Source organism: Halichoeres trimaculatus, unplaced genomic scaffold (genome assembly GCF_033239565.1).
Source record: "Halichoeres trimaculatus isolate MK-OKI-2021-1 unplaced genomic scaffold, fHalTri1.1 fHalTri1_scaffold_9, whole genome shotgun sequence".
NCBI lineage: Eukaryota > Metazoa > Chordata > Actinopteri > Labriformes > Labridae > Halichoeres > Halichoeres trimaculatus.
The window spans coordinates 32,423,299-32,450,991 of NW_027437188.1; the positions used below are offsets into that span (position 1 = coordinate 32,423,299).

General features: G+C 40.6%; 3 protein-coding genes across 13 annotated transcripts in view; 2 read left to right on the forward strand and 1 right to left on the reverse strand.

Moving 5' to 3' along the window:
• Positions 1-459: 459 nt before the first annotated feature.
• On the forward strand, positions 460-1,750 carry LOC141797885 (natterin-3-like). Its single transcript, XM_074679574.1, has 2 exons — positions 460-556; positions 708-1,750. Exons 1-2 carry the CDS (start codon positions 460-462, stop codon positions 1,748-1,750), a joined length of 1,140 nt encoding a protein of 379 aa, XP_074535675.1.
• A 1,216-nt stretch (positions 1,751-2,966) lies between these two features.
• On the reverse strand, positions 2,967-26,888 carry rasgrp4 (RAS guanyl releasing protein 4). 3 transcript variants are annotated; one of them, XM_074679041.1, is made up of 19 exons: positions 26,661-26,888; positions 25,880-26,153; positions 25,077-25,244; positions 15,234-15,409; positions 12,878-12,989; positions 12,599-12,661; positions 12,376-12,507; positions 12,101-12,242; positions 11,847-12,020; positions 11,636-11,752; positions 9,380-9,655; positions 9,211-9,291; positions 8,818-8,922; positions 8,586-8,695; positions 8,311-8,461; positions 8,191-8,227; positions 5,708-5,839; positions 5,205-5,407; positions 2,967-3,387 (listed from the first exon to the last, which is right to left on the reverse strand). In XM_074679041.1, exons 3-19 carry the CDS (start codon positions 25,091-25,093, stop codon positions 3,277-3,279), a joined length of 2,139 nt encoding a protein of 712 aa, XP_074535142.1. In that variant the 5' UTR covers positions 25,094-25,244; positions 25,880-26,153; positions 26,661-26,888; the 3' UTR covers positions 2,967-3,276. The 3 variants fall into 3 exon arrangements, with proteins under 3 accessions (XP_074535142.1, XP_074535141.1, XP_074535143.1); XM_074679040.1 differs by lacking the exons at positions 25,880-26,153; positions 26,661-26,888 and having other exon boundaries at positions 25,077-25,847; XM_074679042.1 differs by lacking the exons at positions 12,878-12,989; positions 15,234-15,409; positions 25,077-25,244; positions 25,880-26,153; positions 26,661-26,888 and having other exon boundaries at positions 12,376-12,503; positions 12,599-12,649.
• The window catches only part of ryr1b (ryanodine receptor 1b (skeletal)), a 102,393-nt gene continuing 101,564 nt past the window's right edge, over positions 26,865-27,693 (forward strand). For all 9 annotated transcript variants that reach the window (XM_074679029.1, XM_074679034.1, XM_074679035.1 and 6 more), the window contains exon 1: positions 26,865-27,071. The gene's annotated coding sequence lies outside the window, so the exon portion shown is untranslated. The remainder of the gene's footprint in view (positions 27,072-27,693) is intronic.

A 27,693-nucleotide genomic window follows, 5' to 3' on the forward strand; every position in this document is an offset into this window, starting at 1 on the left:
TATTAAAAAAAAAAAAAAAAAAAAAAAAACACGCACATGCCACATTCTTTAAACTCTAATGCGTGACTGATTAAATTTATTCAGGTAAGACTTTTTTTTATGGCTCAGCCATCAAGCAGGAGCAGTATTTAAAGAAGCCTGGGGGGGAAGGCATCTGAAGCAAAGCATTAAGACTGCAAAGGTAAGTTTCAGTTTGTTTTCACCTCTGTGAATGCTGTGAGCTGTTTAAAAATCAATGTGAAGCTGCTGCTGTCATGTAGATTATCACACACTGTATTCATAAATACTTATAGATGAAGGATGTTTTTGGTGTTAGCCATTTAGAATAAAACTAACAAGCTTGATAAACCATTTAACAATTTGTACATTTGAACCATTATTGTGCTCTCTAATAAAGTACCAGAGAGAGCTGTGTGTCCTCTGATGTCTACAGGCTGGTAAAAACAGAGACTCAGAGTCATGAAGCTCTCCATGTGGCTGCTGTTGTTGGTCCTGTTGGCTCTGAGTTCAGCCACTCTGCAGGACATCCAGAGGAACACGTCACAGACCACACAAGGTATTATTATTTAATTTTGTTATAGGGAGTTTTAAGGGTCAGTTTATTCAGACCTTACAGACTTTACCCTGCAGCCTCCTGTGATGCAGGAAGATGATGCAGAAAAGGCTGCAGACCTGTGATCAATTCCTTCCTTTCTTATCCCCCTCAGACTTGGAGGACACAGCTGAAACCTCCTCCAACAGATCCCTGTTAGTTCAGCTGACTCCAGCTGAGCTTCAGATGGACAAATCAGCAAGGTCCTCTGTCAGATACCAGGGCTCCACTCTGACTTGGCAGACTTCATATGGACTTGTCCTCCCTGGTGCTTATTATACTTACATCAGTTACACAGATCGTGTTGACTATGTCTGCAAATACGCATGCTTTTCAGGTTTCTTTAATCCATCGTTTGGACCTTATTGCTATTATCCCCATGGAGGGAAAGAGCATCGAGGCCATCCTTTTCAGTTACTGGTGAACAAAGACAACTTCGAGATCCTGGAATGGCAGAGTGATTCATGGAGTAGCGTGCCTCAGCACTCAGTCCAGACCTTCTACGGGGGAGATTTATATGTTGGGAAGAATAAGTACGGTCTTGGTACGATACACGAAGCCTTCTTCCTTCCCTGGCGTGGTACGGAGTATTTCTACAATTACTACGATGTCCTGACTGTCAACAAAAATTACGACAGTGAACAAATGTACAATGTAAGCTATAACTTAGATGTGACACCCACAGAGCATCCTCCCCAGGTCATACGCCAGTCCACCATCATCAACAATGAATGCAGCCCTGTTGAAAAAACAGTTGAACTCTCAGAAACATTTCAGGAGGAGAAACGCTGGGACATCACAACTTCAACTACCTACCTGAAAAGCATCACTGCCTCTATCCCTATCATTGGAGTTAAAATTAAGCTTGGTGTGGAGAAAACACACGAGTTCTCCTGGGGAACCACTGTGGTCAAGTCACAAACGTACACTGTGTCTGTCCAGCAAACTGTCCCCCCAAACCACTCCTGCAAAATCTCAATGATGGGTCGGCAATACCACGCAGCAATCCCCTACACCGCCAACCTCAAGCGCACATACAATAACGGACAGACCAGAGAAATGATCATCACCGGCACGTTCAGGGGTGTCAACATGGGAGGGATCCAAGCTGTTGTGGAGCGCTGTAGACCTGTACCTAATCCAGATCCATGCACCTAAAAACAAAACCTGAGACTTTTGTGAACCTTCCAAAAAAAACTGGATGATGCCTGTTGATTCATTGTCTTTAGCTGTTTGTTTTCACGTTTATCTCTTTATCTTTGAATCCATCCAACACACTCTTTAATTCTGTCAGAATCATTTAATGTGATTGAGTCAGAGCTGGACCGAGTCTGCTGGTTTATTTGTTGTACAAGAGGGAGTTTTTAGTTAGTTAGCTAGTTTTCTTTTTCTCTAAAAGCCCCCCAAATTACCGTAGTATTACAAAGAGCCACATCACACACACTTCCTCTCACACGTAAACAAAAGGATATAAGATGAAAATCAAGCGTGTAAGCGTGTTTCAATTCGTACCAAGAGCCGTGACAAAGACAAATTTTTGTTTTTACTGCAGAAGAGACAAATTGTTTCATCCATCTATCTATCTAGATAGCTATGAGCACATGTGCGATGTAGAGAAAAGAAACTGAAACTTAAGTATCAATCTCATCATCTAAGTACTGATCACAACATCAATATATCAATAATTTAGATTGATTGGTACACCACTACTCATAACAATAATAAATGGATCAAAGAGCCGCATGTGGCTCGTGAGCCGCAGGTTGGCCACCCCCTCTCTAAAGTGACTGCCCACCTTAGAAATCAAAACAAAGATTAAATAGATTCGATTTTTGATTTAAAGAAACATAAACCTGATCTACTGTATGCTTCTGAGATTTGAGGTTTACAAATTTTTTTACATGTGCCTGAATATTTGTATTAATAAAGATTGATCCACTTGTTTTTTTATTTGTGCTTTTGTGTTGTTTCTTCTTAAGTGTGTTTTATTAAATTGTAAAGTGACCTTGAGTGTTAAGAAAAGTGCTTTAAAAAACCCCTACAACGGTTAGCGCTGTAGCCTCACAGCAGGAAGGTCACCGGTTGGATTCCCAGCTTGGCTGGTGGGCCTTTCTGTGTGGAGTTTGCATGTTCTCCCCGTGCATGCATGGGCTCTCTCCTGGTATTATAGCTCTATTTATCGTAGCTGAAGTTAAAGAGAAAACAATCATTTACTCACTTTCACAACTTTTCTGTGACCTCTTAACTTCCATTGTGTTGAGGCTTTTGCAAATTGTCTAACACCTACCAGCCACAGCAGACCATCTAGCTGTGTCCACGAGGTGTAACAGCGTGTTAACTTTAAGGAATGCACAACGCGAGTGTTAAGGCTTGAGGTTGTATTGAAACGTAGCACCAGAGAAATGACACACCAGTTCTACAAACACAATATGAAATTCATAATTTACATTTGGAGGGAAAAAAAGATGTTTGAAGCCTAAACAAAACTAATAAGACTAACAAAGTCAAAATGGAGTCACTACCATGGTGGAAAGATGAGATAGTCTGTGTGAGATTTGCTGGCACTCTTATTTTAATGGCAGTACAGGGTTCAGTTCGTCACCAGCTGCACAGACAGAAGTCTGTCAGGAACAGTGTGGTGGCGTCTGCATATTTAGTCCATGAGAGGTTTGATGACGGAGCTCTCAGTCCGGCTCTCTGCTCTTGTCTTTGTAGAGATGTAGCTCCTCCATCTTCTCCTGCAGGAAGGAGCCGGGCATGGAGCAGCCGCGGGATCTCTGGGGGAGCGTGTTCGCCTAAAAAATGACGAAAACAGAAAAAAATATGAAGAGTTATCAGAAGCTTTTCAGTGTCAAAGGGGTTTGGTTATTTCCCTTCATGCTGTTGGAAAGAGGCAGGTTTGAGGTTTTATGTGCAGAAGCAGCAAACCAAAAACAAACACCTAATGATCTCCAAAAAAAGTGAGTTTGTGGAGAAAAGTGCCGCATTTTAATTTTTAAATGATATGAAATATTTGATAACCTGGAGCAAATGCATCTATAGTTCCAAGTTTAAGATCTGAAAATATCGAATATGTTGAAAAGTTTGTGATATTTAGTAAAACAGGGGCGTCACTAAATTTTACAACCCGGGGGGCTTGGTCTCCAGGAAATGCACACAATGGCCCTCATTTATCAATCTTGTGAGAGAATTGGAGCAGATCTGGGTGTAAAAACAATCCTACAGCAACGTTCACGTGTGATTTATAAATTGTGCGTACCCCTGATCAGCTGATGCTGAATATGGTGGCTAAAAACAATAGGAATTTAAATGACACGCCCCAGAAAATCAAGGATCAGGGGGCCGAACCTATGGGATTTACAACATGGAGGGATACATTACGGGAAAAAGGGAAACTTCGCCATGCTGGTAATCAACAACGCCATAGCAACGGAGGTAGAGAGGAAATGACGCCGTGTTGTTTGGCAGCCTAATTTACACAGCCCTCGTTTATACCTTGATTAATCAATCCGTGACTTGACTTGGCTTTTAAAAATGTGTTTGAGCTCTGAAAGAAGCTGCAGACTCCAGCCTGAACCTGTAACAGACTGAGGAGGGAGTGGAGCTGAAGTGTGTCAATTGGGTAGACTGGAGTTTTATGATTATTCATACCACGAGACGAGCACAGAGGTTATAATCTTGTGTAAATGAACGTCTTTTTTTTATAAAATAGTCACTTTTCCACACACAGTTCACATTTATATGATAATATTGTGAGGAGTAAATAATAATCTTCACAGTAAATCCTGTAATCAGTACAGCTTAATTAAAGAGATCCAGGCCAAAAGTTTGATCCAGTGTCCTCTGAATGTTCTCTGCAGATACTTTATAATAGACATGGGAGTGTATTAAAAAGCAATGACAGCATCTCTACTTTATTTTTTAAGTAAACCGATAGAGGAAATACATTTTTTATGGGGAGAAATCAGCTGACAGCTCGCGCTGCTCTTTCATAGCAAAGTATTTTAAAGATTGAGCGGAAGAACAGTGAAATGTTAGAAACATTCTTGGTGTCATATCTAATTCAAGGAGCTAAATATTAATCTAAAAACATCAGTTTTTATTGCTGAAAATGTTTTGTGCTCATGTGATCTGATGATGCTCCTCTACAGACGGTTTTCCCTCGCTGCACCACACTCTCCACTGACATGAAACTTGCGTACGCAAACTTAGACTTGGCGTAGGATTTGAGCGTACCCGAAGTAAAAAATGTCTTGCTATACTTGATATGAGCCACACTCAAGTCATTGGTCCAGAAAAATGTCTTGTTTCAAGTTGTTTAAAGACTTAAACAAGGTCTGAATTGTTTCATTGTTCAATTCAGACCTCATTTTTGTCTTTAAATAACTCAAAACAAGATTTTTTTCTGTACTGGTCAGGTGAATGTAGCTCATATCAAGTCTAAAAAGAAATTTTTCTCCATGTAAAACAGACCCACATTGAGACTCTCCAGGGGTTTAGACTGAGAGCGAATCTCTCAGTTGCTTATGTCATGAGCATTTGTGGCAAACAAATAAGCTTCAACCCTGGAAATGAATCAGAAACATCCTGTGTGACTCATGCCCCGTCTCACCCGTCTCTCTGGGGATGCATGAAGAAGTGAGTTGTGGTGGTTTCCTCTTTGGTCCCTTTGCTCAGGTGTCCACACTCCTGGGTCTGTCTGCGTGGAGCGGTCCGATAACGTAGAGTCGCCGATGTTGTTCGGCCAGAGAGGTGGTGCTTTGTTGTTTCCCGTCTCGTTACTCTGAGGGAAGATGAAGGCCTCCTCCTCTGAGCCTGGCAGGTGATGATAAACCAGGTTTAGCTCATGTCATACACTCTGATTTGAGGTTTTAATTCTGGCACCGCAAAAGTGAAATCTTATCAAGTGTAAAAATTGTCTTGTTATACTTGATATGAGCCACATTCAACTGATCAGTCCAGAAAAATGTTGTTTAACTTTAAATAAGACATTTTTCTGGACTGCTCAGGTGAATATGGCTCATATTGAGTCTAAAAAGACATTTTCTACTGAACATAAAACAAAAAAACTTGATAAAATTTCAGTTTTTCCAGTGAAGTGAAGGAAGGACGTACTCCAGCTGCTGCCTTTACTCCTGAAGTCGGGGCCAGGCGTGCATGGACAGGACCCAGTTGTGTTTTTGTGTTTCTTTGAGCACTCCATTCCCACCAGGTCTCTGCAGTGTCTGTGACAGTTTATACCACAGGCTGAGGAGAAAATACAAAGACTTACATGAGAAAATGACACAAGAGGTATATGAGAAACATCATCCTGCTGGGCTCAGTCTGATTACTCTGGAAAAATCTGAAATCTTACCAAGTGTTTTTGTCTTATTTTGAGTAAAAACTGTCTTATTTTACTTGATATGAGCCACATTCACCTGACCAGTCCAGGAAAATGTCTAGTTTTAAGAAATTTAAAGACAAAAATGAGGTCTGAATTGCTTTTAATGGGTAAAAAAATCTGCCAAAGGTACAGGAAAAGTTTCTCGAAAGTTTGCTTGTAACTAGAAAAATGGCTTAACACAATTAACTTTTGTCTTGCTCCATTATTTTCTGTTCACTTGTCACAAGTAGTACGACAGCATGTTAGGGCCACTTAAAGAAATGAAAAAAAATAAAATTTATACTTTATAAATATAAATATAAAGTTGGAATTTTAAGACTTTATAGACAAGCAAAGTCCAATTTCTCAAAGACTTGTATGTGGCTTCGAATGTGTAGGTTGTTACATACTTCACTGCAACATGGACTGAATTGACAGCCTCATCAGATTGTACTTCCGAGTTAGTCTCAGCAATAACGAGCTACTACTGGTTTTAGCCCAGAGTCATCACATTCGTATGAGCAGTCAGAGTCTGAAAAGACGTTGTCGTGCCATGGGGCTGTTCAGAAGAAAGCAGCACACTGAACTTGAGGAGGTGTTTATCCGATAAGTAGATACAGGGATATCGATGGTTACATCTCCGAGCTTTACAGATGGGGTATGTGGTTCAACAGGACACGAACGAAAGAGCGAATCATTGAACTTTCCTCCTCAGGAGCATTTAATAGAAGGAATGAAAAAAAAGTAAACAGGCGATCTTGTGCTTCTGCAGCAGAGATCAGAGCAATCGATTACATTTCACAGTCCACTCAGACTTCTTAGTAGATCACAGGTGAACAAATAAATCGTAGAAAGACACATGAAAACACCTGATATCTCCCATATCTGTCACAAAACAACCTTCAATTTTACAATTGTTTTTTTTAAGCTTAGCTTTTTTCAGCTATCACATCTGCATCTCTCAAGTGTGGCATCCCCTGTGCATCAACTAACATCCGGGACTTAAGACTTCATAAACCAGTAAATTTACGACTTTACAAGGTCGTAAATTTGTGACTTCATTAACTCGCAAATTTACTGGTTTATAAAGTCGTAAATATTCCACTTTATGTCGTGGTGAAGAAGGAGCTGAGCCGGAAGGCGAAGCTCTCTGTTTACCGGTTGATCTTCATTCCCACCCTCACCTATGGTCATGAGATTTGGGTAGTGACCGAAAGAACAAGATCGCAGGTACAAGCAGCTGAAATGAGCTTCCTCCATAGGGTGGCCGGGCTCTCCCTTAGAGATAGGGTGAGAAGCTCGACTATCCGGGAGGAGCTCGGAGTAGAGCCGCTACTCCTCAGCGTTGAGAGGAGCCAGATGAGGTGGCTTGGGCATCTGATGAGGATGCCTCCTGGATGCCTTCCTGGTGAGGTGTTCAGGGCACATCCCACTGGGAGGAGACCCTGGGCAGACCCAGGACACAATGGGGAGACTACGTCTCTCGGCTGGCCTGGGAACGTCTTGGGAAGAGCTGGACGAAGTAGCTAGGGAAAGGGAAGTCTGGGCTTCCCTGCTTAGGCTGCTGCCCCCGCGACCGGACCCCGGATAAGCGGCAGAAGATGGATGGATGGATATTTCTTTACTGGCCCTGATACACTGTCGTACGAGTAGGGATGCACTGATATGAAAATTAGGCCGACACTGATATACACTATTGATATTGCTGTTAAGGCCTTTTACCGATATTTACAGATATCAATATTGGAAAAATTAAAAAAAAAAAAAAAAAACTTGGCACAGATGATGTGTCCAGGTAGTTCACAGAGAAAGAGCGGCATGATCGTGAGAAAAGACGACAGAGATCATGGAGAGGATCAAATGATGGAGCACCAAAGATGAATGTGATCAAAAAAAGTACATTTTGTTTGTTTTTTGGATCAAAAACAGGAAGAGAAACATAAAAGAAGAGTCTTCTTAGGTAGTTTTTGGTGTTTGCATAATCGGACAATATTGTTTGGGTCTTGAAAGATCGTTCAACATATCGGCTGATACCGATATTGATACATATCATGCATATCATGCATCCCTAGTTACAAGCAATTCAGACCTCATTTTTGTCTTTAAATAACTTGAAATAAGACTTTTTCTGGACTTGTTAGGTGAATTTTCTGATGAAATTTGGTTAAAAACACTTGATAAGATTTCAGTTTTTGCAGTGTACTCTCCTGAAATTCAAGAATAGAGATCTTACCTTTGCAGTGGTATCCCTGTTTGATGACTCCCCACAGCTACAAGAGAGCACGCAATTCATTTTATATCAGATTTTGATTAAGCAGTTATAAATTTAAAATTAAGTACGGTGGATACTCACAAATCCTCCACAGATGCAACAGAACGTCGGCCTCTTGTACGTAGTTTCATGGAAGTTATGCACGTCACTGAAGTTGTAGCCCAACTTAGCACACACCGACATTCCCCTCATGAAGTAAGAGGTGATTTCCTCTCGGCTGATTTGTCCCTCCCTGGGGGAAAAATTCCCACGTTACACAAAGGTGAGTAAGAGTTGTTTTTTGTTGTCTTGAAAACACAGTCCACCCTCCTGCAGCCCCTTCAGAGGCCTCTGAGTGTGTGTCCCAGCTTCCTCACCTGTCAGTTTCATGAGTGCAGAAGGAAAAGGGGAAGTTTGCAGCTATTTTCTCAAAGTCCTCCAGAGAGATGTAACCATCCTGGTTGTGGTCGTAGTTTTTCATTATGGACTGCAGGGGGCGACAGAGGAGTCAGTGTTCAGTTGTCAGGGGCCAGTTGGTTAGTTCTGCTTTAGCACATCGACTAATAAGGAAGTGAAAGACAGACTGTTGCTGCAGAGTCACATACTCACATCCACCATCTGTTTGACGTGCTTCGATATGGTGTCAGGGTCGAGCCGGGGTGTGACCCCTGAACCCCATTCTGCCACCACGGGGGCTTTTACCGGTGCGACCGGCTGTGGAGCAACAGTTACAGAGATGAGACGCAGCAGACTGCACATGTACGAAGCAAGAAGAAAAAAACAGAGCACACCCACCACATGATACGCTCGCCTAACGTATAGCACTTTGATGTGGTTGAGGTTGGTGTGTCTGAGCACGGAGTGTGTGCTTATGTTTTGAAGATGTTACACCCACAGAGAGTACACAAGTGTCCCTCCTCGACAGAAAGAGGCTGAGATAATGAGAGCCTGATGGCCAGAGATAAATCTAAACTTCAAAGAGACACATGAAGCTTCACTGACCTGGATCTTGGGGTTTTTGGGTTCCTTGGTGTACGAAAGTTCATAAATCTCATCCTCGGTGTAGTATAAATCTAGAGAGAGCTGAAGCATTAAAGGAACACAACTTCAGATATTCTTGGATGGTTCTTTTCAGAAATTTGATGAAAGAGAAACAGGCGCTGTGTCGTACTGTGAGCAGGTGCAGGAGGTCTTTGTTGGCCTCAAACGGCGGCGTGCTGCTGTGGATGGCCAGCAGGTCGCTGATGTTGCTGTACAGGTGCTGCAGCTTGCTCAGGTTGATCTTGTCCTCATCAACGTAGTCTGGCAGGGCCTCGTTCAGGGAGATCAGGTCTTTCAGGTGGACGCCCAGGATGGGGACTTTGAAGCCGGTGCACTCCTTGTAAACCTGACGGTAGTTGCTGTAGTTGCTGCGTGAGGAGAGCAGCTCTGTCATCTCACTCAGGGCCTGAAGGTAGACACAGATCAATGAATGAAAGATGAATGAGACTCTCATGTGTGCTTACAGTTAGTTTTTAAATGTAAAATGACACAAGATACACATTTCAGTAACCAAAGAAGATAAAATGTAATCAAAAATGTATTCCACTACATCTTTGTCGGCACATAACAAACTACTTTTCATTTTTTTATTGTTCAATTACTCAGTATCAATTTGTTATTTCACTATTTGCCCTCTTTAAATCATCATTTAGTATTTGCCGACTTGGGCACACCTCTGTTCATTTATAGTTATTTCTTGTTCCTACACTCATATCTATTCTATCTATCCTCATATCTGGTCACAGCTGCACAAAGTCTGTTTAAAACTGTTAGTCTGATCACCATCCATTAACATTTTTATTCTTATTTATATTCATATTTTTACTTTAATTTATATCTTTATTTTTATTTATAATATTCATTTATTTTTTATTTATATTATTTATATATTTATATTTATTTTTATTTATATTTACATTTTTATATATATATATATATATATATATATATATATATATATATATATATATATATATATATATATATATATATATATATATATATATATATATATGTATATATTATTTTTTATTTATTATTTTCATTTACTTGTTTCATATTTATTTTTTATTTATATTTTACATTATATATTATTTAGTCAAGTTGTATTTAAATTGACCAATTATATCATATGTTTTACTGCTTTGTTTGCTTTTAATTTCCCACTGGGACAAACATTTATATATATATATATATATATATATATATATATATATATATATATATATATATATATATATATATATATATATATATATATATATATATATATATAATGAATTGAATTAAATTGTAATAGCATGGTTCTGGTCCAATATTCCTTGCCAAGTCTGCAATAGAAACAGAGTAACTTTTAAATGTAATTTTTGGGGCTTTAATGCCTTTAATCAGAGAGGAGAGGACCATGGATGGAGCAGGTACAGGGAAATATTGGGGAGTAACATGCAGGAAAGAGGCCACAGGCTGGATTCAAACTGGGGCCACCCAGTTGGGGACAAACTTCATGGAGCCTGACCTAGGGGCCATCTACTTGGCTATCCGTGCTCCAAGAAATTCATAGTAAATGCACCCACATTTCACTCAATTCATAGGCGAAAAATTCAAAAACTGTTTGATTTAATCACAAACATCAATAGGTTGGGAGTTAGAAATAATGAAAGCTATAATACAGGGTTCCTAAAGCTTAAGGTAAGATAAATTTAAGGCTTTTTAAGACTTTTTAATGCCGTTTGAAATTAAATTTAAGACCATCTTCACAATAAACACAAATAGGAAAAAGGCCACATCAATTACATAAGGTTAGGGATTTTGGACAGAGTCCCTTCTCCAACTACAATTGTTGGTTACTCTAACGTGATTTTTATCGTCAATTTATCTGAAGACTTTTAAAGATTCATTGAAGACATTTCAAGGACATCTGAGGCCTTGTTTTTATTTAATGACCAAACCTGTACTTAGTAGTGCCTGTGAACGTAAAATCCTGACCTAAAACGAGCTGTTTGGATTTTGGGGATTTGCCCACTTCAGCGATTCCCTTTTTTGACCAATCAGGAGCAAGTCTGACCTGATTGGTCCACCAGAGCAGATACCCCAGAACCCCTCCCCGCCCACTCTTCTCCCCGCTGCTGCTCCAGCAGCCATCACTGCCATCACTGCTCTGTTTTTGGCTGTAAACAGCCACGTAGTTCCATGCACAAGCTTCCCATCTCAGAAGAAGACAAGACTAAGTGTCTAGAGTTCATTTCTTTTTTGAAGTATTTGATTATCTTAGATAAAGTTTTTTTGGTGACCTCTCCTAGCACACTCTTCTTACTTCTTTTATGAACAGATCTCATCTCATAGTGCTAACAGTGTGGTTTGTAGTGATGTTAAATCACCAAAATACCTTCGTTACATCAGGAGGCAGCAGGTTCGCCGTGTCCTTGAGCCGAGAGATGGAGCTGTGGCAGAGGCCTCCAGTCACTGCCATTAGAGTGTTAAAGTTTTGCAACGCTCGAAGTTTCTGCAGAGGAAAGATCAGCTTAGATATGCTGACTGTGCAGGTGAAAAGAGGTGAAAAGAGGTGAGGAGTCATTTCCTCTCAGCTGTTTGTTTACCTGAGCCACATGAGTGAACTTGGTGAAGACCTGAGCTCTCTGCTGGGCCGTGTGTCTGCTCAGGATCATCAGCTGGACCCACTGGGACACTCCGTTACACATCATGACTGAGCGCTCCAGAGCCGGGTTGTCCCTCACCGAACCTCGCACCACGTAGCTTCGATAGTCCAGGAACTAGAAGAGATCAGAGCACAATCACTGAAGAGCTGATTCCTCAAAGTAAGAAGATGTTTGAGGTTATTTGGTGAACTTACGGAGACGTTACAGAAGTTTTTGAACTCCAGGTAGCTGAGGTGCTCAGCCATCTCGTCCGGCTCCATGTGGTCGAAGATCAAAGACACTTTCCTCTTCTTCACAGAGGGCGACGGAGCCTGGAATATGCTCACATGAGGGCTTCTGAAACAAGAAAGTCACGATTTTCTATTTATAGAAAATGATATTTTCTGTTGACAGGAGAAACATGTTTGGTCAAACAAGCAAACAGAAATTCCCCCGGGCTTGTGTTGAATCAAATCACATCATATCTCACAGGCAGGAGGTGTCGATGAACTGCGAGTGCCTCTCCTCCCCGTCCGACCGGACCAGTGCCCACAGGTCCCCCATGGTCTGCTCCAGGAGGGGGTCTGCTTCAAAAACCACCGGGAACTGGCTTGTCCACTGCCTTGCCACCAAGCAGAAAATATGTTTACCACCCACAATAAGAGAAGGAGAACCAGTTTTGCAACAGTCATACGCCTGGCATCCATACTCACCTGATGAAGTGGCAGACCTGAGTCCTCCTCTGTCCTCTCTTGTCTGGAGGACAGTCCTTATAGGTGAGGGAGACAGTCAAGGATCCAAAAACACACTCCGCTCATATGGCACCACAATCAACACTAAATTTAGATCTATACTTAAAATCTGCTTTGTGGCAGGAGCACAACACAAAGCCACGCTTGTTCCCTGATCTGATTAATCCACGTGAACATGTGAGCAAGTGCAGTACACTCCTGGGACCCGAGTCCTGCACAGAGTGACGTGGGAAAGGATATATGCTGAGGAGTTTCTGGGCGAACATCTGAGAAGGCACGACCCAGCTGTGCATCATCAGGGTCATGTGGACTAACTGGGTCCCTCTCTGGCTGGAGAGCTTACCCTCTGAATCTGCGTTAAAACACAGAGGCGGATTAATGTAGTGATTAAAAACAGAAAGAGCGACAACAGAAACCGAGGCTGAGTGGCCAGGCAGGTCAGTTCATACGGGTTCAGTGCAGCGAGATCTTTTGTGTTTGTTTCTACTTGAATAGTGAAAAATAAACTAACTGTAAGTGTAACTGTGTGTGTGTTTACTTTGACAACCCACAGCAGCTGTTTTAAATAAAATAAGGTTGATTGATTGATTTTTCTGCCTCCCAACAGTAGAAAAAGCCAGATAATCAACAGTCAAGAGTGTCCACTGCTTAATGCACAAAATACCCTTTTCTCTCAAATTGGGAATATGACTGCATGTGATTAGGGATGGTTATCGATAATATTTCATTAATATCAATGCCCTGATTGAATCTGCTTATTGTTCAGATTCCTTATCCATTCTCTTATCAATTAATCCTGTGAATTTTCTCTGAACAAAACATCTGCTTTCCAGGTTTTTCTGTGTCAACAACATTTATTTGGGTTTATAAATATATATATATGAATTTGGTCACTAAATAAGTAAAATTTGCAAGTCATGTGACTTTGATGTATTGTTACTGACTGAAGTAGGCCTTGAATTCTAGTGTCTTGAAGTAGTACAGCATTACTCTGAGTTGTTTGGAACCTTGCCATAATTATGAAGCCAGCCGTTAGCCTGTTTGTAACTTTTCTTTAATTTCCCTGTTATTGTTTTGGCATTTGGAGGTCTCAAGATTTATTTTTACAAAGAGTTACTGTGATATGTTTCTGTGCTGAAAGCTGAAATTCAATTATGGAGCCTGGGGTGTACCGATGTATGCTAACCGCTAGCATGTCAATGCAATTCCCCATATACGTTAGCACCAAGCTAGCGCTGTTTTGTTTACATCGTTTTTGGTAAATACGGAGATTTATACCATGTTGAATACATTAAATAGGAATCTATTGTGAGACAGTTATGTACACTAATACGTGTGTGGCGTTCTTCCAGCGGAAAATTCTGAACCAGGGTTTTCTTGGGAAACTGTTAGCAGCTGCTAAGCTAAGATAGCTGCGTCAGACTAGCTGACGTAAGGTCCGGCAGCTCCGAGACAGTGCAAAGAATCGATAAGGGAACCGTTAAGGGCGGAGACTTACAATAGTAATAGATTGAAACATTTCTTATTGATTCAAACTCAGCAAACACCAGACTTGATTCCTTTTAGATCCACACGCAAGTAGCAGGAAATGCCTGTTAAAAGACGTCATAAGTGTCCCTTTCCAGTCTCTTAGATTGGGAAAAATAACCTCTACACAGTGTTGCCAGATTTGGTTGAGCTATTTCCGCCCAATCACGCTCCAAAATCTGCCCACTTCCGCAAAAAAACGCCCAATAGTGTTTTACACACAAAAACATTTAATATTTTAATAAACGTGGATTTAAATGCATTTACAGTATTAAACATTTAAGCCCAAATTGCAGGTTTTATCATTACAGACAGTGCATGTCACAGAAAATGTGGGAAAAATGCATCTCATGTATCCCAGTGCCAGGCCCAAGTTAACACAGCAGCAGTAACATCAACCACCTGCTATTTACCAGAACACCGGTAAAACGATTACTATGGACATGGAGATCGTATATTTACATGAACAGCCACCTTCCACCTTTGAGACGAGAGAGCACGCTGTACTGTTTTTAAACCAGAAAATAACAGTTTGTTGTGCTGTTTCCACAATATAAAAAACCCGCCAGATGTTGGCAAAAGCAGCCCAAATATTATATACCCGCCCAATACATTTTTCCCCGCAAGATGTAATCAAAAGTAGCCCAATTGGGCGGAAAACCGCCCAATCTGGCAACACTGCCTCTAAACACTTTAATTTTCAGGGCTCTGCAATGAATATCTTAAATATCTATGAGCTGGAAACCTCTACAGGTATTTTAACTGACTCTTAGTGATTTGGATGAGCTCACCAGTGAGGTGTGAGAAAATGAGATCCCTGAGAGAGTGAAGAGATTTGTGTAGTGTACCACTGCATGGGAATAGCTGGTTGGCCTCAGAAACCCACCAGAACAAAGCCTGATTGTATGAGACTGCCCTTTGTCTCCCTCTTTCCCTCCGTCAGTTTCCCTCACCCTGGATTCTCCCTCACTCACCCTCATCCCTCATTTATATAACCTGTTGTGATAAAGAGTAAAGTCACATGACAAACTTTGGAAACACATGCCAACACGTAGGGACAGAGACTGACCGAAGCAGACCAGGCAGCGCTGTATGAGCTCATCCAGGCTGGCAGCGCTGGCGCTGGGAGCAGAGCTGGGGCTCTGCAGGGCCCGGTGGATGTCCTGAGGACTGGGACATGTATTCCTCCTCTTTTGGACCTGCTTCCCCTTCTTCAGCACTCCAGGGCTCTCCACATTTGGCTTCCTGAAAGAGAGAGATAGAAAAAAAGGAACAGTGAATGTGAGACAGACAGAGAGTATGAAGAGTCTAGAAATAAGATGAGCAGAGCGTGGTAAGGTAGTGAAAGTCAGCGTCTGAGTACGTTGCAACATCCTGCAAGTCGAAACTGTCTCTTCTAGATGATAATAAGCACATAATGTTCTGGGTTTCTCATCCTAAAACAAGATATGCATACATTTTTATTTGTTTACAAATCTGATCAGCTGAATTCTATTCAATAAACTCCTTTCAATGACATTAAATTCTTTCTTGGGGTGTTTCTAATCGTGACAGCAGTAGTGACTGTTTCCACCAGTCTGAAGCACAAACACCTGTGTTTACAGAGTCGCTCTGAAGGGCAGGTGAATGTGCAGTATTGATGCTTCAATCTCAATCTAACAACCTGAAATTCCGGCTCAATGAGAACAATATTGTGTAACGTTTGAATGAGGTCATATTACAGTAAAATGATTTGCAACCCATTGTAACGCAGTGTTTCCTCAGAAACTAGTTCTTTTCAGCACATGTGTGTAGTCACTGAAAAGCTGCACAGTTTGTGGCTTGCATGGTTGCTAAATGTTGCATCACAGAGATAAGCAAATGACAAGGTAAAAAACAGAGCAACAAATTTGTAGGTGACACTTTTGTCATCAAGTGTTTTCACTCTAAGAAGCTGTTTTAAATTTCAATGAGAAAAAAAACATCTAGTGACAAAATGCTCATTTTCCAGCTTTCTTTTGAAACGTGGATAGTTTTACTACCCCTAGTTTTTGCTAAAAGATGTATCTGTGGAGGACAGATTGGTGGAGCTCCTCAGAGATACAGATGGGAAGTGAAAAGAAGGAGCCACGAGTGTTCAAACACAATCAAAAAGGTCTAAAACCACCAAGCACAAGGGTCTGCAACCTGTGACTCTGGAGCCTCATGCAGCTCTTTGACTCCTTTGCAGGCACTCCTTGAAGCTTTGAAAAAGTTTTATTGAAATAAAGAATTTTTATTTTTCTTGCACATGGTATTGATGATTAAAGACACTGACACTAAATTAATTTATATGTAAACATTTCGTTGAACTAAAAAAGGCATCCCATCTTGAAGTAAAGCTTTCCATTTGTTTTGTTTTTTTAGATTTTTGCTAATTTTAAGATTTTTTTAATTTTTTTTTTTTAAATAAGAAAATTAATTCCAAATTTTCAAAAGATTTTTGCAAATATTTTCAAATTTTGCATTTTTAATGTTTTTAATTTCTGCCTTTTTGGAAATTAATTAAATTTAATATTTTTGGAAAATGTTGCAATTTTGGGATTTTTTTTTAAACAAACATTAAAATGTATCAATTTTTTGAAATAACATCTTTTATTATTATTTTTTTTTTACATTTAAGAAATTTTGGCATTTTATTAATTTCAAAATTTTGAAATGTTGGCAAAGTTTTGCACATATTTAAAAAAAATTGGGGGGCAAATTCAGCAAATTTTTTGAATGTTTTCAAAATTTCTTTTTTTTTTTATTTCTGCATTTTTGCAAATAATTAAAATTTCTTTTTTTTTTAAATACTGAAAATTTCTGGACTAAAAAAAAAAAAAAAGAAAAAAGAAAATCTAGCCAATTTTTTGAAATTACTTCTTTTCTTTTTTTTTGAGCAAATTTATGCAATTGCGGAATGTTTGCAAATTATTGCACATATTTTAAATTTCATTTAGCAACCTTTTTTTAAATCATGCAACTTATTGAAATGTTTTAAATTTTGCAAATTTATGACATTTTTGATACTAAAAATTTATTATTTAAACATTTGACATTTTATTACAAATTAAAAAAAACTAAGAAATCACATCTACAATTATATAAACACACATACACACACAAAAACAAACTTGTTGAAATAATTATTCCTTAGATTTTTTGTATGTTTGGAATTTGGCTCCTGAATGACTCTAATCCAGGTGAGCTGAGGCAAATCTCCTATAAAAGGGAAGGTTGCAGGCCCCTGACCTAACAGGACAGCTGAGTTTAACTGAGCTTGTCCCTAGCTACAATCACAGTTTGTGATCAATAACAATCCAGACTCAGGCTGTTTTGATCAGGGAGCGCATGAAGACTTTATCTTTGGTCAATGACTCAGAGTGTTGTTATGTGTCAGACATTCGGGTTTGAGGAGCATCATCTCTTTGATGGAGTCAGTCTTTTTTCTGAAATAAACTTTAAACGCAACAAATGGGCTCATTTGCTGCTCCTCATGAAGCAAAATGATGCTTCCTCTTCAGTTCAGGATCAGTTTAGCAATGTCTTACTGTATTACGCAATAACCAGAATGCTCTTTTTTAAATCGACCTTCAAACTGAAACTCAACTTGTTGGATTCTCCATCCTTTGCCACATTCAAAATAAAACCACAAATGATACCTGCTTGTTTTTGTCTCCTCAGACAGGGCGGTAACACCGTCAGAGTTTTGAGCTTTTCATATGTGTCCTCTTGAGTCTGAAGAGACAGCATGTACCATATACGAAGAGGACGTGTGCATTTTTTTTTATGCAGACGCTGATGTGATGACATTACCAGGAAACACTGAGTTCACAGAACTGGTGACAAGTTCCCTGAATGACCAGGCCTGCATCCCCTTCTCTTAACCAATGTGTGCACAGCTCATTTCACCAGCCCACACACACACACACACGCACACACACACACACACACACGCACACACACGCACACACACAATGAATATCACAACATTTGCGCAAATTCACACTGCAGACCCACGAAAACAGTTGGTTTGCTTTGTGTGCAACAGATGAGGGGACACTCGGAGATGCAGGCGGACATGGCAGCACTCACTCCTCTATTTATATCACGAGCTCTGAGCTGTTTCATACAGCTGTCACAAAGCACACACATTTATACATCTCTCTTTCAATCAGGTTTTAAAGCCCTAAGAGGGGATGTCAGAAATAACCCCATCTATGTGCGCCCTGGTAGTCCAGTTCCAGACGGCTGGTTTGGAAACCTGCTGGACAACAAAACCCCTCTCCTCCTCCTCCTCCTCCTCTTCTTCTTCGCCTCATTACACTGCCTGGCCTCTGAATTCAAAACAGAAACAGCACATCATGTACAAATTTTACAGCGTAAAACCCAAACAGGCACAGATTGAAGGTGTCCGGTTCATCTGATGTCTACCGCTGACATTTGATTCACGTCTACAGCGCGGCCCAGCAAAGACATTAGCAAAGCATTACACAGCTCCCAGCCCAGTGCGGCTCCGAATCTCTAGCCAGACTCTTCTCCTCTGTTTTGCCCAAATGTTGGAATGAATTACCAAACTCTATAAGATCCACAGAGTCCCTTTCTACTTTAAGAGATGTCTGAAGACTCATCTGTTCAGGGAACATTTAGGGACTTAATCTGACCCTTCTCCTCTTTGTCCTCAGGGGTAGAATGACTCAGAAAGTCTGAGGCCACGTTTACATGGAGACTCCTGCTAAGATTCTTTCTTTGCGTTTCCAAAAGCAAACCGCGTATACATGAGTACGGCGTGAAAACGATTCGCGTTCATACAACTCAAGAGGACAAGTTACAAGATGTAGTGGCCATGACAGGCCAGTAGTTGGCGATGTGGATATATGTGTGTTTATATGCTACTCGGAAATCAGCCGTCATTGTTGTGGTTGTTCTTCCTTTTTCTGCAGTTTTATTGTGTGAGACGGTTGGCAATCCAACTTGAGGCGCATTACTGGTGGCTTAACTGGAGGTTGTGGCTGCGCACACAACCTTCACCTGAAACTGTAAGTGCTCATGCGGTCACGCCAGCGTTTCACCCTGAAACGCTCTCCTCTGTGTTTATATGTGGCTCGATGAAGGAACGTTTTGAAAACTCTCCACTCTGGAGAGCGCTTTCAAGAGTTTTTGGACAAAATGCAATGCGGTCTCATCTAAACGCAATGCCAAAGCGTAACGAAATGTTATCAGATCTGACCGTTTTTGGCGTGGTGGAAACGCGGTCTCAGACTCAGCTCATATTGATTTTTCTATATTTGTTCAGACTGGCTTTTAATACACAATAATGTGGTCACATGTTATGTTATTTCGTTTTGTTTTATCAGTTTTTGTCTGGTTTTATTTTCCTGACGTGTTCCATTGTTGCTTTCTTTTAATCTGCTTTTATTTCTTATTTCACTATTTATTTTATCTGGAAAGCACTTTGGTCACTTCAAGTGTTGTAAAGTGCTCTATATATAAATTTTGATTGATTGATTGATTGATTTCAGCACTATTGCTGAATGTTGTTGAAGGTTGAAGTGTATAGCAGCAATTAAATGTGGTTTGTTGGCTAGATTATTCTACATTATTTAAAAAAATAAATGAATTAAAAAATCCTGCACTTAATGGCAGCACCTGCAGCCGAACAACTTGTGGCACTTTGTCGCACTAACTGAGGTTAAAATGAGCTTCTGTGTAAAATTTTGCTTGTGTCGTACGTTGCTTTGGACAAAAGCGTCTGCTAAATGAAACTGTAGAATTGTTCATGTTTTTCCCCCTGTAAAGCACTTTGAATTGCTCTTTGTATGATTAATGCTTTATAAATGAGCTTGTTGTACCTTGATATTTAGACAGATAGTTCATATTTAACATCTCTCAACTCTGGTCAGACTAAAATCCATGATACTCTCGTAAGCTTTCATTTTTGAGTCGTAACACAGCTGAACCTTTTGGATGCCAGAGTTCAAGATCATTATTATTAAGATTTTTCATTATGAACAGTCTTTGTATTACTCTCATAAGCTCCTGAAATCATAAAGTAACAAGCTATGTTTGGCAAATTAATTTAAAACCACATTATGAAGAACATGATCTCTCTTTGTTTTTCAGTGACTTCTCTCAGTGTCATCATTTTGAACAGGAGTGAGGAGTTTCAAATACATTTTAAGAATTTTTTCCTCAAATTTGAGCCAAAAAAATGGAATTCTACAAAAAATCAGAAATCTATCTAAAACTAACAAACAAACACTAAAACACATGTTACTGCTCAGGAATAAAAGTAAACACCCTTGCTGTAATTTGTCGATCAAAATAATAATACGCTTTAACTCATAGTTAGTTTTGAATATATCATTTTGATTTAAGAGTTTGCACATCCTGGTGGATTAACCTTTACAGAAACATAAACAGTGTGTTGGTAGTCAACTCTTTATACAGGGTAGGGGTTTAACAAATCCATTAAGCACTGTACATATTTATTTATGCATGACCAGAACATGTAAATTTACATCTATGGGTTAATATTTTGTCTGAGTTGTTATCTGAGTGCCCTTTCAAACTCGTCATCCCTGTCGTTGAGTAAGAGTGAAAACACATATGAGGAGACACACTCACTGCTACAAACAGAAGTGCTGACAGAGAAACGTTACTGATGTCACAGCGTTTTTCAGGGAATCCCCTTCTGCAGGTATCACAGAGTCACTGATCTCTTTTCTGAGTTTCTCTTAAAGGATGCTTATGCTGCTCAGTGAGGAGAGAAATCTGAAGATAGACTCATAAATATAAACTCCTGCTTCATCTCATCAGTGACTTCATTTCAGGAAGACCTTCCTATCCTCATTTCCTCACCAACTCCTGCTTCCCTTCCTTTCCTCTTCCTTCATCATTGCTCTATTGAGTCCATTCAGGAAACTGTTTCTCCCTCTTTCTTTGGAAATCACGCTCTCACTCCCTTTCCCATCCGTGTCAGGACTCCTGGCCACAGATCCAGATCCCTCCTCCCCTTTCTCCCTCTCCGGCTCTCACACTGGTGGGGGGATATGCAAATTCCTCTCTTTCTTTCCTTAATTGATTAATTGAAGCCAGGGACCCTTTGAAGGCCTTGTTTGTTGTGCAGCTCTTTTTCTCTCGCTCTAGCCTCTCACAACCTGCGTTCTTGTTCCCTCTCCACATCAAGAGGACGCATCCACTGCAATGAGCTGTTCATCCATGTGGTTCAACAATAAAGTCACTGTACAAAGTGCTGTTGTTAGTGTCTGGAAATAGAAGCGAATGTTTGTCAAGTTTTTTGGGATGGTTTGTGAGAGTGAAGTGTGGAAAATGTTCGAAAACTAGCGATGGGGACTGAATTTAATACCACTTTTTTCAGACCAATACAGTACGTGGTACGTTGATACATCAAATTTCAGTTAACAGTGACAGATAATTTCTAACAAAGACAGCACAGTCACTAGGGGTGGGAGGCAAAATTAAAAATCGATATAACAGGATTTTTTTTCTGACAACAAAATCAGGATTCTTTCCTATTTTTTTTTTTTAATTCAAATATTTCATTTTAGTCTTTGTTTATAAACTGGATTGAAAACAGTTACCACTTTTCTCCAGCAGAGGGCAAAATGATTCCTTTTCACTCCCATGATGTGCATTTTATAGACAAATATAGCTCCTGATGTAGTCTGTAGACATCATTATTCAACTTTTTCACATGGTTTGGTGTTAACAAGCCAAACTAAAAATCACAAAAATCGTAAATATTGAACAATCACTATTGAAATCAAATCGGCACAGCAAAAATCGTAATAGGATCGAATCGCAAGAATAGCATGAGTTTAGGATTGAGTTTGAGTTTAGGATTTGTGTTTAATTAATCAACAAAGTGCAAATTAAAACAGTTTAACTGCTAACTCTTCCTGGTTCATCCATATTGTCTGGAAAAGAGCCTGGCGCAAATCTTTGTGGTGTCAACCCGCAGCAATGTAGCGCCAACTACTGGCGAGGAGGACTTATTCAATGCAAAATTTCTTTGCTTTGAATATCGGCTGCTGGTATTGGCAGCTTTTATGACTATCAATACCTGGAAAAAGGCTGGTATCGGCCTGTTACTGATTAGGGATGCACCGATACCAATCCATTGTACCAATCCAGGCAATCAGCTCTTGCGCTCTTGGATACTTGATTTGGAGTGTTACCTTTGATACACTTTCTTTGTTTTTTGCTGAATTACCATTTATTGCTGGTAAACATTCAAATTTTTTATAGTCTAAATAAATATTAAATTCAGTAAATACATATACTTTTTTGCCTTTTACCTGAAGCAATACTAGTCTTATGCAGGTTATTATTTAACACTGGTATCAGATCAGTATCGGCATCAGTCAATACCCAAAGCCAGGTATCGGTATGGGTATCGGGACAGAAAGGTTGGATCAGTGCATCCAGTGTTGCCAACTCCTCAGCATCGGAAGTAGCTAAAGGCCCGCCCAAGCAGCAACCTCCGGTCTCAGAATATGAGACAATGCAGAAGTGCTAAAATCTGCTGTCCGTTGAGTGTTCGCTTGAGGCTGGCTCAGGAAGTAGTGGAAGTCACAGACACACCAAGCCAAAAAAAAAAAACGTCTTTTGTCTGAGTCGCTAATTTTACTACCGGCTCCCACTGTACGGGGGAAGGATTTTTTTTCTAACGCAGCCGTTCAGAGGATATTAGGATAAGAGGCACAGCTGAGGGTCACATGACAGCTGGCGCTCTATGGCTGTAGGCGAAGCCCTTGCCACTACCAATATGGCCGCTATAGCCGATGTGCTTTATTTTCCGTTTCAAAAACAGACGGGTGACGGCGAGACTACGTCCATGTTTTATACAGTCTATGGGCCCACCCAAAAGTAGCTAGAGGTCGCCAGATCTTTCTTTTTTTCTGTCCAAGGGGGGTTGGGGGGGGTGCTAGTGTGTCCCAAGCTGTCCTAGCGCCTGTAGTGTACAGCTGACAATGCATGAACAGGAAAAGAGAGAAAACAGCGCTTTTTTTAAACTTTTCTCCCCTGATTTTGGAGCCTCTGTTCACCAAAAAAGTCGCTAGATTTTTTATTTGTACTTATTTATATTTGTCGCAAGTCGCTTTTCTCTAATTTTCTCACTGGGGGGTCCCGACCGAATTCTGTCTGAAGTACCAAGTACTGATCAATGTAAAATCATACCATGTTTGTTACCTAAATGCATCCTTGTGACTGTGAGAGAGTGGTAGAGTTGGCGATTTTCCATGCTGGACATGAACACACCATTGCAAGTTTATATACTGAGAAAAAGATGTTAAATTGAAATAAGTTTGAGTTTTTTTATTAAACAAACTGGTATCTTTTACCACATAATCACACAAAAAAGTACCAAAAATTGGTACCATTGAGTACCGATTGCAGGGTACCAGGCATCAGTACCGTATCACTTCAAATGTGAAATGTAGCCATCCCCAAAGCCCACAGCCCGGTTGTGCTTTTTTCCAGAAAGATGGATGTGCTAATCAAGTTTCCTTTTTGCACTTTCCTCTCTGGGGCACAGTTTGACCTCCCTGTTAAACTATGCACCCCATGTACTGAGGGTTTAGTCCTCAAAGCAAAGGTCACTGGTTCGACTCTTAGCTATCTCCCTTACAGAGCTAACAACACAAAAAATACTCTTCTCATCTCTCCCTTTACGAATGTGCAGCTCATTTCCCTAACAGTTAATCTCTTCTTAAACACTTCCTCTACATCACTGGATCATCTGCACGAAGATCACTTCCACAGGGTGTCACTTTAGCTCAGCTGATAGAGCAGGTGCTGCGTACACAGAGGCTACAGTGTCGTCACTCTGATCATAAGATCGATGTCCTCCTCCACTCTCTCCACACATTTCCTGTCGTCCATCTCTCAAAAACAAGTCAAACACCTCAGAAAGTGCTCAAAAAAGTCTGATCAGTCAGACTTATGAGATGTGTCACTGTTGAATCTTTAAGTCTTGAGTGTGTTCTGACTCATAAAGCAAGATTAAACTTGACTGCTATGAAGGGCACTGCCTTGTTGCTACAGAAATTAATGCAATAAAAAAGTCTTGAGTGAGAAAATAGTTTACGAACTCGGACAACACACTTCTTAAAGTCACATCAAAGTCTGCTTTCTTTTCCCGCTGTGGGAAAGTTTTGAGTGACTCACCTTGACGCATGATTATTTCAAACTGTTGTAAGATTTTAAGGTGAGATAACCAACCCATTTCAGTAACACTCCCTCTTGATCAGTCCACCTTAAGCTTGGATAGCAAAATCACACACAAGACACATTCGACTACCTTAACATTCAACACAGAAGCCTTTCATTCCAGGCAATCTGATAAGAGCTGCGGTCACAACTACAGCAGACGTGCTGTGAAACACAGGCTACTAAATATATATAGTGTCTGAGTGATATCTCACATCAAATGCAAGAAAAATATTGAACTGAAAAGTAAACACAGATACCCTGGAGTGATCAGAATAAGAAATTTCCTCTGAAAGATGAGCGGGAAGTGCTCAACAGGCACGCACAAGTGTTGATTGTCGCAGCCTGCTTGTGTGCAGTACACACAGATACTTTGACATGTTGATTCTTTTGCTGACATGTAGGTCAAACACTCACATCAAATACTTTCTGATGTGTGCCACATTTCTTTAAACAATTCTCACGAAACACCCGATGAAAATAAAACCAAACACCCTCATTTGTCTCATTTGTAAAGAGCCTTTGCACAAACCACAGTGCATCACAAAACCTCAGGGTTCACACATAGCTGCTGCAAACACAAAACAGTTGCTGCTGACACACACTCAAGACTGACAGTTGCTCAGAAACTGATGTGAATGCACCAAACTCTCAGTTTCTCTGCTTTTTTAATTACCTCTTGGTCTTGTTCATCGCAGAGCTCTTCTCCTCAGGGGCACTCCTCCTCCACTGATGATCCGCACGGGCATCTGAGCGTGTCCCTACAGCTCCATGGTTGGCCCTGCTCCTCCTCCTTCTGCTCCTCTGTGTCCTCTATGTATTTATGCGCCCAGGACGGCGAGAGCTGGCACAGGACAGAGAGCTGCTGGGGGTGAGGGCTGCCTGCAACAACACGTCGCCTAGAGTAGACCAATCTTCACACCTCAACCCTGCTGTCACTCAACTCTATGTGTCACTCACTATCTATACTATCTGAAAGTATCCATCAACCACAAGCAAAATTACCCCGCCTACAAAACATCTATATATGTTAAAAGAAACGGCCTTAAAAAAGCTCAAAGTGGAGTGCAACAGCTAGAAAAAGTCATCCACTTGTCCCTCCAACATAAACAAGTCAGCATCTTAAATGGAGGAACTGGCTCTGACAGATAGGGGAACTCGCATCAGTTTCTATGTGTGCGTTTCTACATAAGGGGGAGGGGAGGGGAGCGAGGAGAAATGCAGTAGCTGTAGAGGAAGATTGAGAAAAGTTAGCGATAGTGATGAGCAATCAACAGAGCGCCATCCGTGCACTCAAGGAAGCAACAAGTGAAGTGCTTTTTTTTCAAAGCATCAGAGAAAATAGGCCACACTAAAATGTCACCTTTGATGCAATATTTGGGGTATTGCCTGAACTTGGCAAGAAGAAACAGTTTGTGAAAAAAAAAAAAATCAGATTTTTTCCACCCCTTATCATGTCCACCATCCTTTTTTACTCACTCTGTCATTTCTCAGGGTAGCAAGTGATAACACAGGGAGGTAGTGTTAGTGCATCTGAATGTGCCCGTGCAGCTGGACAGAGAGACTCAAAGGCATCTCTTGTTTTAACACACCAAGAGGAAGAGGCGACCGAACAGGGGACATTAATGTCTCTAAAGTCTGCAGAGGTGGCTTCTTTGCTGCAGGAAGCAGACAGGCTGGCAGGGAGAGTGGGTGATATGGCATTCAGAAGAAGCATGAAGCCTTCAGTCCTTACGTGCCAAGTCTGAAACACCTAAAAGGGTAGAGAAAACAGCTTTTATTAACGCTCTTTCCTGGCTGTGTGGCAATCTTACAGTAATATTAAGCAATGGGTATTCAAACAGGAAGAGCTGCAGGAATCTGACACTGAAAACATTGAACGCAACACTATATTCATTATTATGCGCAACATAAAAAATCAGTTACATACCCTTAAATGCATTCATTTTCAGTTAGCGTGCCAAAATTTGAATTTTGAGTCTTTTATTTTGTTATTTTCAATAACGGAAGTCATTCAAATTTAAACCTAGCATCAAAAACGTGCATGAGATTTTAAGTTAATGAGTTACGACATCACAAAACAATATTGTTTTGAAGATTTTAGCAATTTTTTGAAGTTGTGCTAGCATAAACTTTGTGTAGCAGTTAGCAAACGTAACTTCAGGTAAGCTTTGAGTCCGTCGTTCAGGTGCATACCGTTACTTCCTGTTTGAAATAATAAAACAAAATAAAAAAATCTGGCTTTGTGCCATTTCCTTACCCGTGTTTTTGAGGATGCTGTCGTGACTGTTAAACGTTAGAAGTGTGTTTTAGCAGATATCAAACCAACGTAGATTTGAGTGTCATTTTTTTTAGTACACTGTCGCCATCTTCCGGCGAAGCGCCGCTACTGCAGCCACCCAGCGGCGCATTCATGAGTTGGCAGAAAGGCGACAGCAGCAGGTCTCCTCCGAGTCAGGACTCATGCTCCCAGAATTCATGTTAGTTCTGCCTCAGTGGCGTATTACCGCCTCCCCCCGCCCCTTCCCGCCTCTCTGTTTAACCCCAAGGAAGGAGTTGTATCCCGGCGAGCAGCGTCCCAGCACACCTTAAGACCCCACCGGCTGCTAGTGCTGAGGGAGATGGGCGAAAAGGAGAGCATGCTGAAAGGTGCCATATGGAGCTTTGGGAGGTAAGGATCTGAGTGTGTGTGTGTGATTGTGTGTGTGTGTGCATGTTTGCTGCATGAAGGCTCGCCACCTTTCTGAGTCTGTGAGGTGCTTTTTTCAGCTTCCAGCTTCCCGTCTGGTGCATCCTCCTGACCGAGAGGGGTGTGACACTGGTGCTCATACAGTAAATGCCCACAGTGTCCTCCAGGATTGAATCAGACAGTCCAATTAGCGCTGCTGATTTGGGGGAAATGGCACATCTGACCTTCCATTAGGCAGATTCGCAGCCAGATAACCAATTCCTTTTCTCATTTTGGCCATTTTGTGTGAGGATGCAGTGAATCTGTACAGAGCTAAATGACTCAGGAGACCTACAGGGGAGCTGGATGGACACCTGATAATGTAAAGGTACACAAAACTCTAATGTTTTCATCTAAAGCTGCCTGAAAGCATGCAGATAAAGTAAGAAAAACACTGCTCAATGCACTTCCTGTCTTAAAAGTTTTTATATAGCTGTTACATTTAATTTATTTATTACTTTTGCTTTACTTTCAGGGAGGAAATAGTTTGAATTCAGACACCGAAAGAAGTAAATGTTTCCCATTGAGTAAAAATATAAAAAAATAATAAATGAAGAAAAATGTG

Bases quoted from the DNA above. Each gene is read 5' to 3' on its own strand.
- LOC141797885 (XM_074679574.1), top strand. From the start codon at position 460: ATGAAGCTCTCCATGTGGCTGCTGTTGTTGGTCCTGTTGGCTCTGAGT. The intron at 557-707 runs GTATTATTATTT...TATCCCCCTCAG, and splicing joins CACGTCACAGACCACACAAG to ACTTGGAGGACACAGCTGAA.
- rasgrp4 (XM_074679041.1), bottom strand. The intron at 12,990-15,233 runs GTCAGTCTCTGT...GTTTTAACGCAG, and splicing joins GCGCTGCCTGGTCTGCTTCG to ATTCAGAGGGTAAGCTCTCC. The intron at 5,840-8,190 runs GTAAGATCTCTA...TTTTCTCCTCAG, and splicing joins ACAGGGATACCACTGCAAAG to CCTGTGGTATAAACTGTCAC.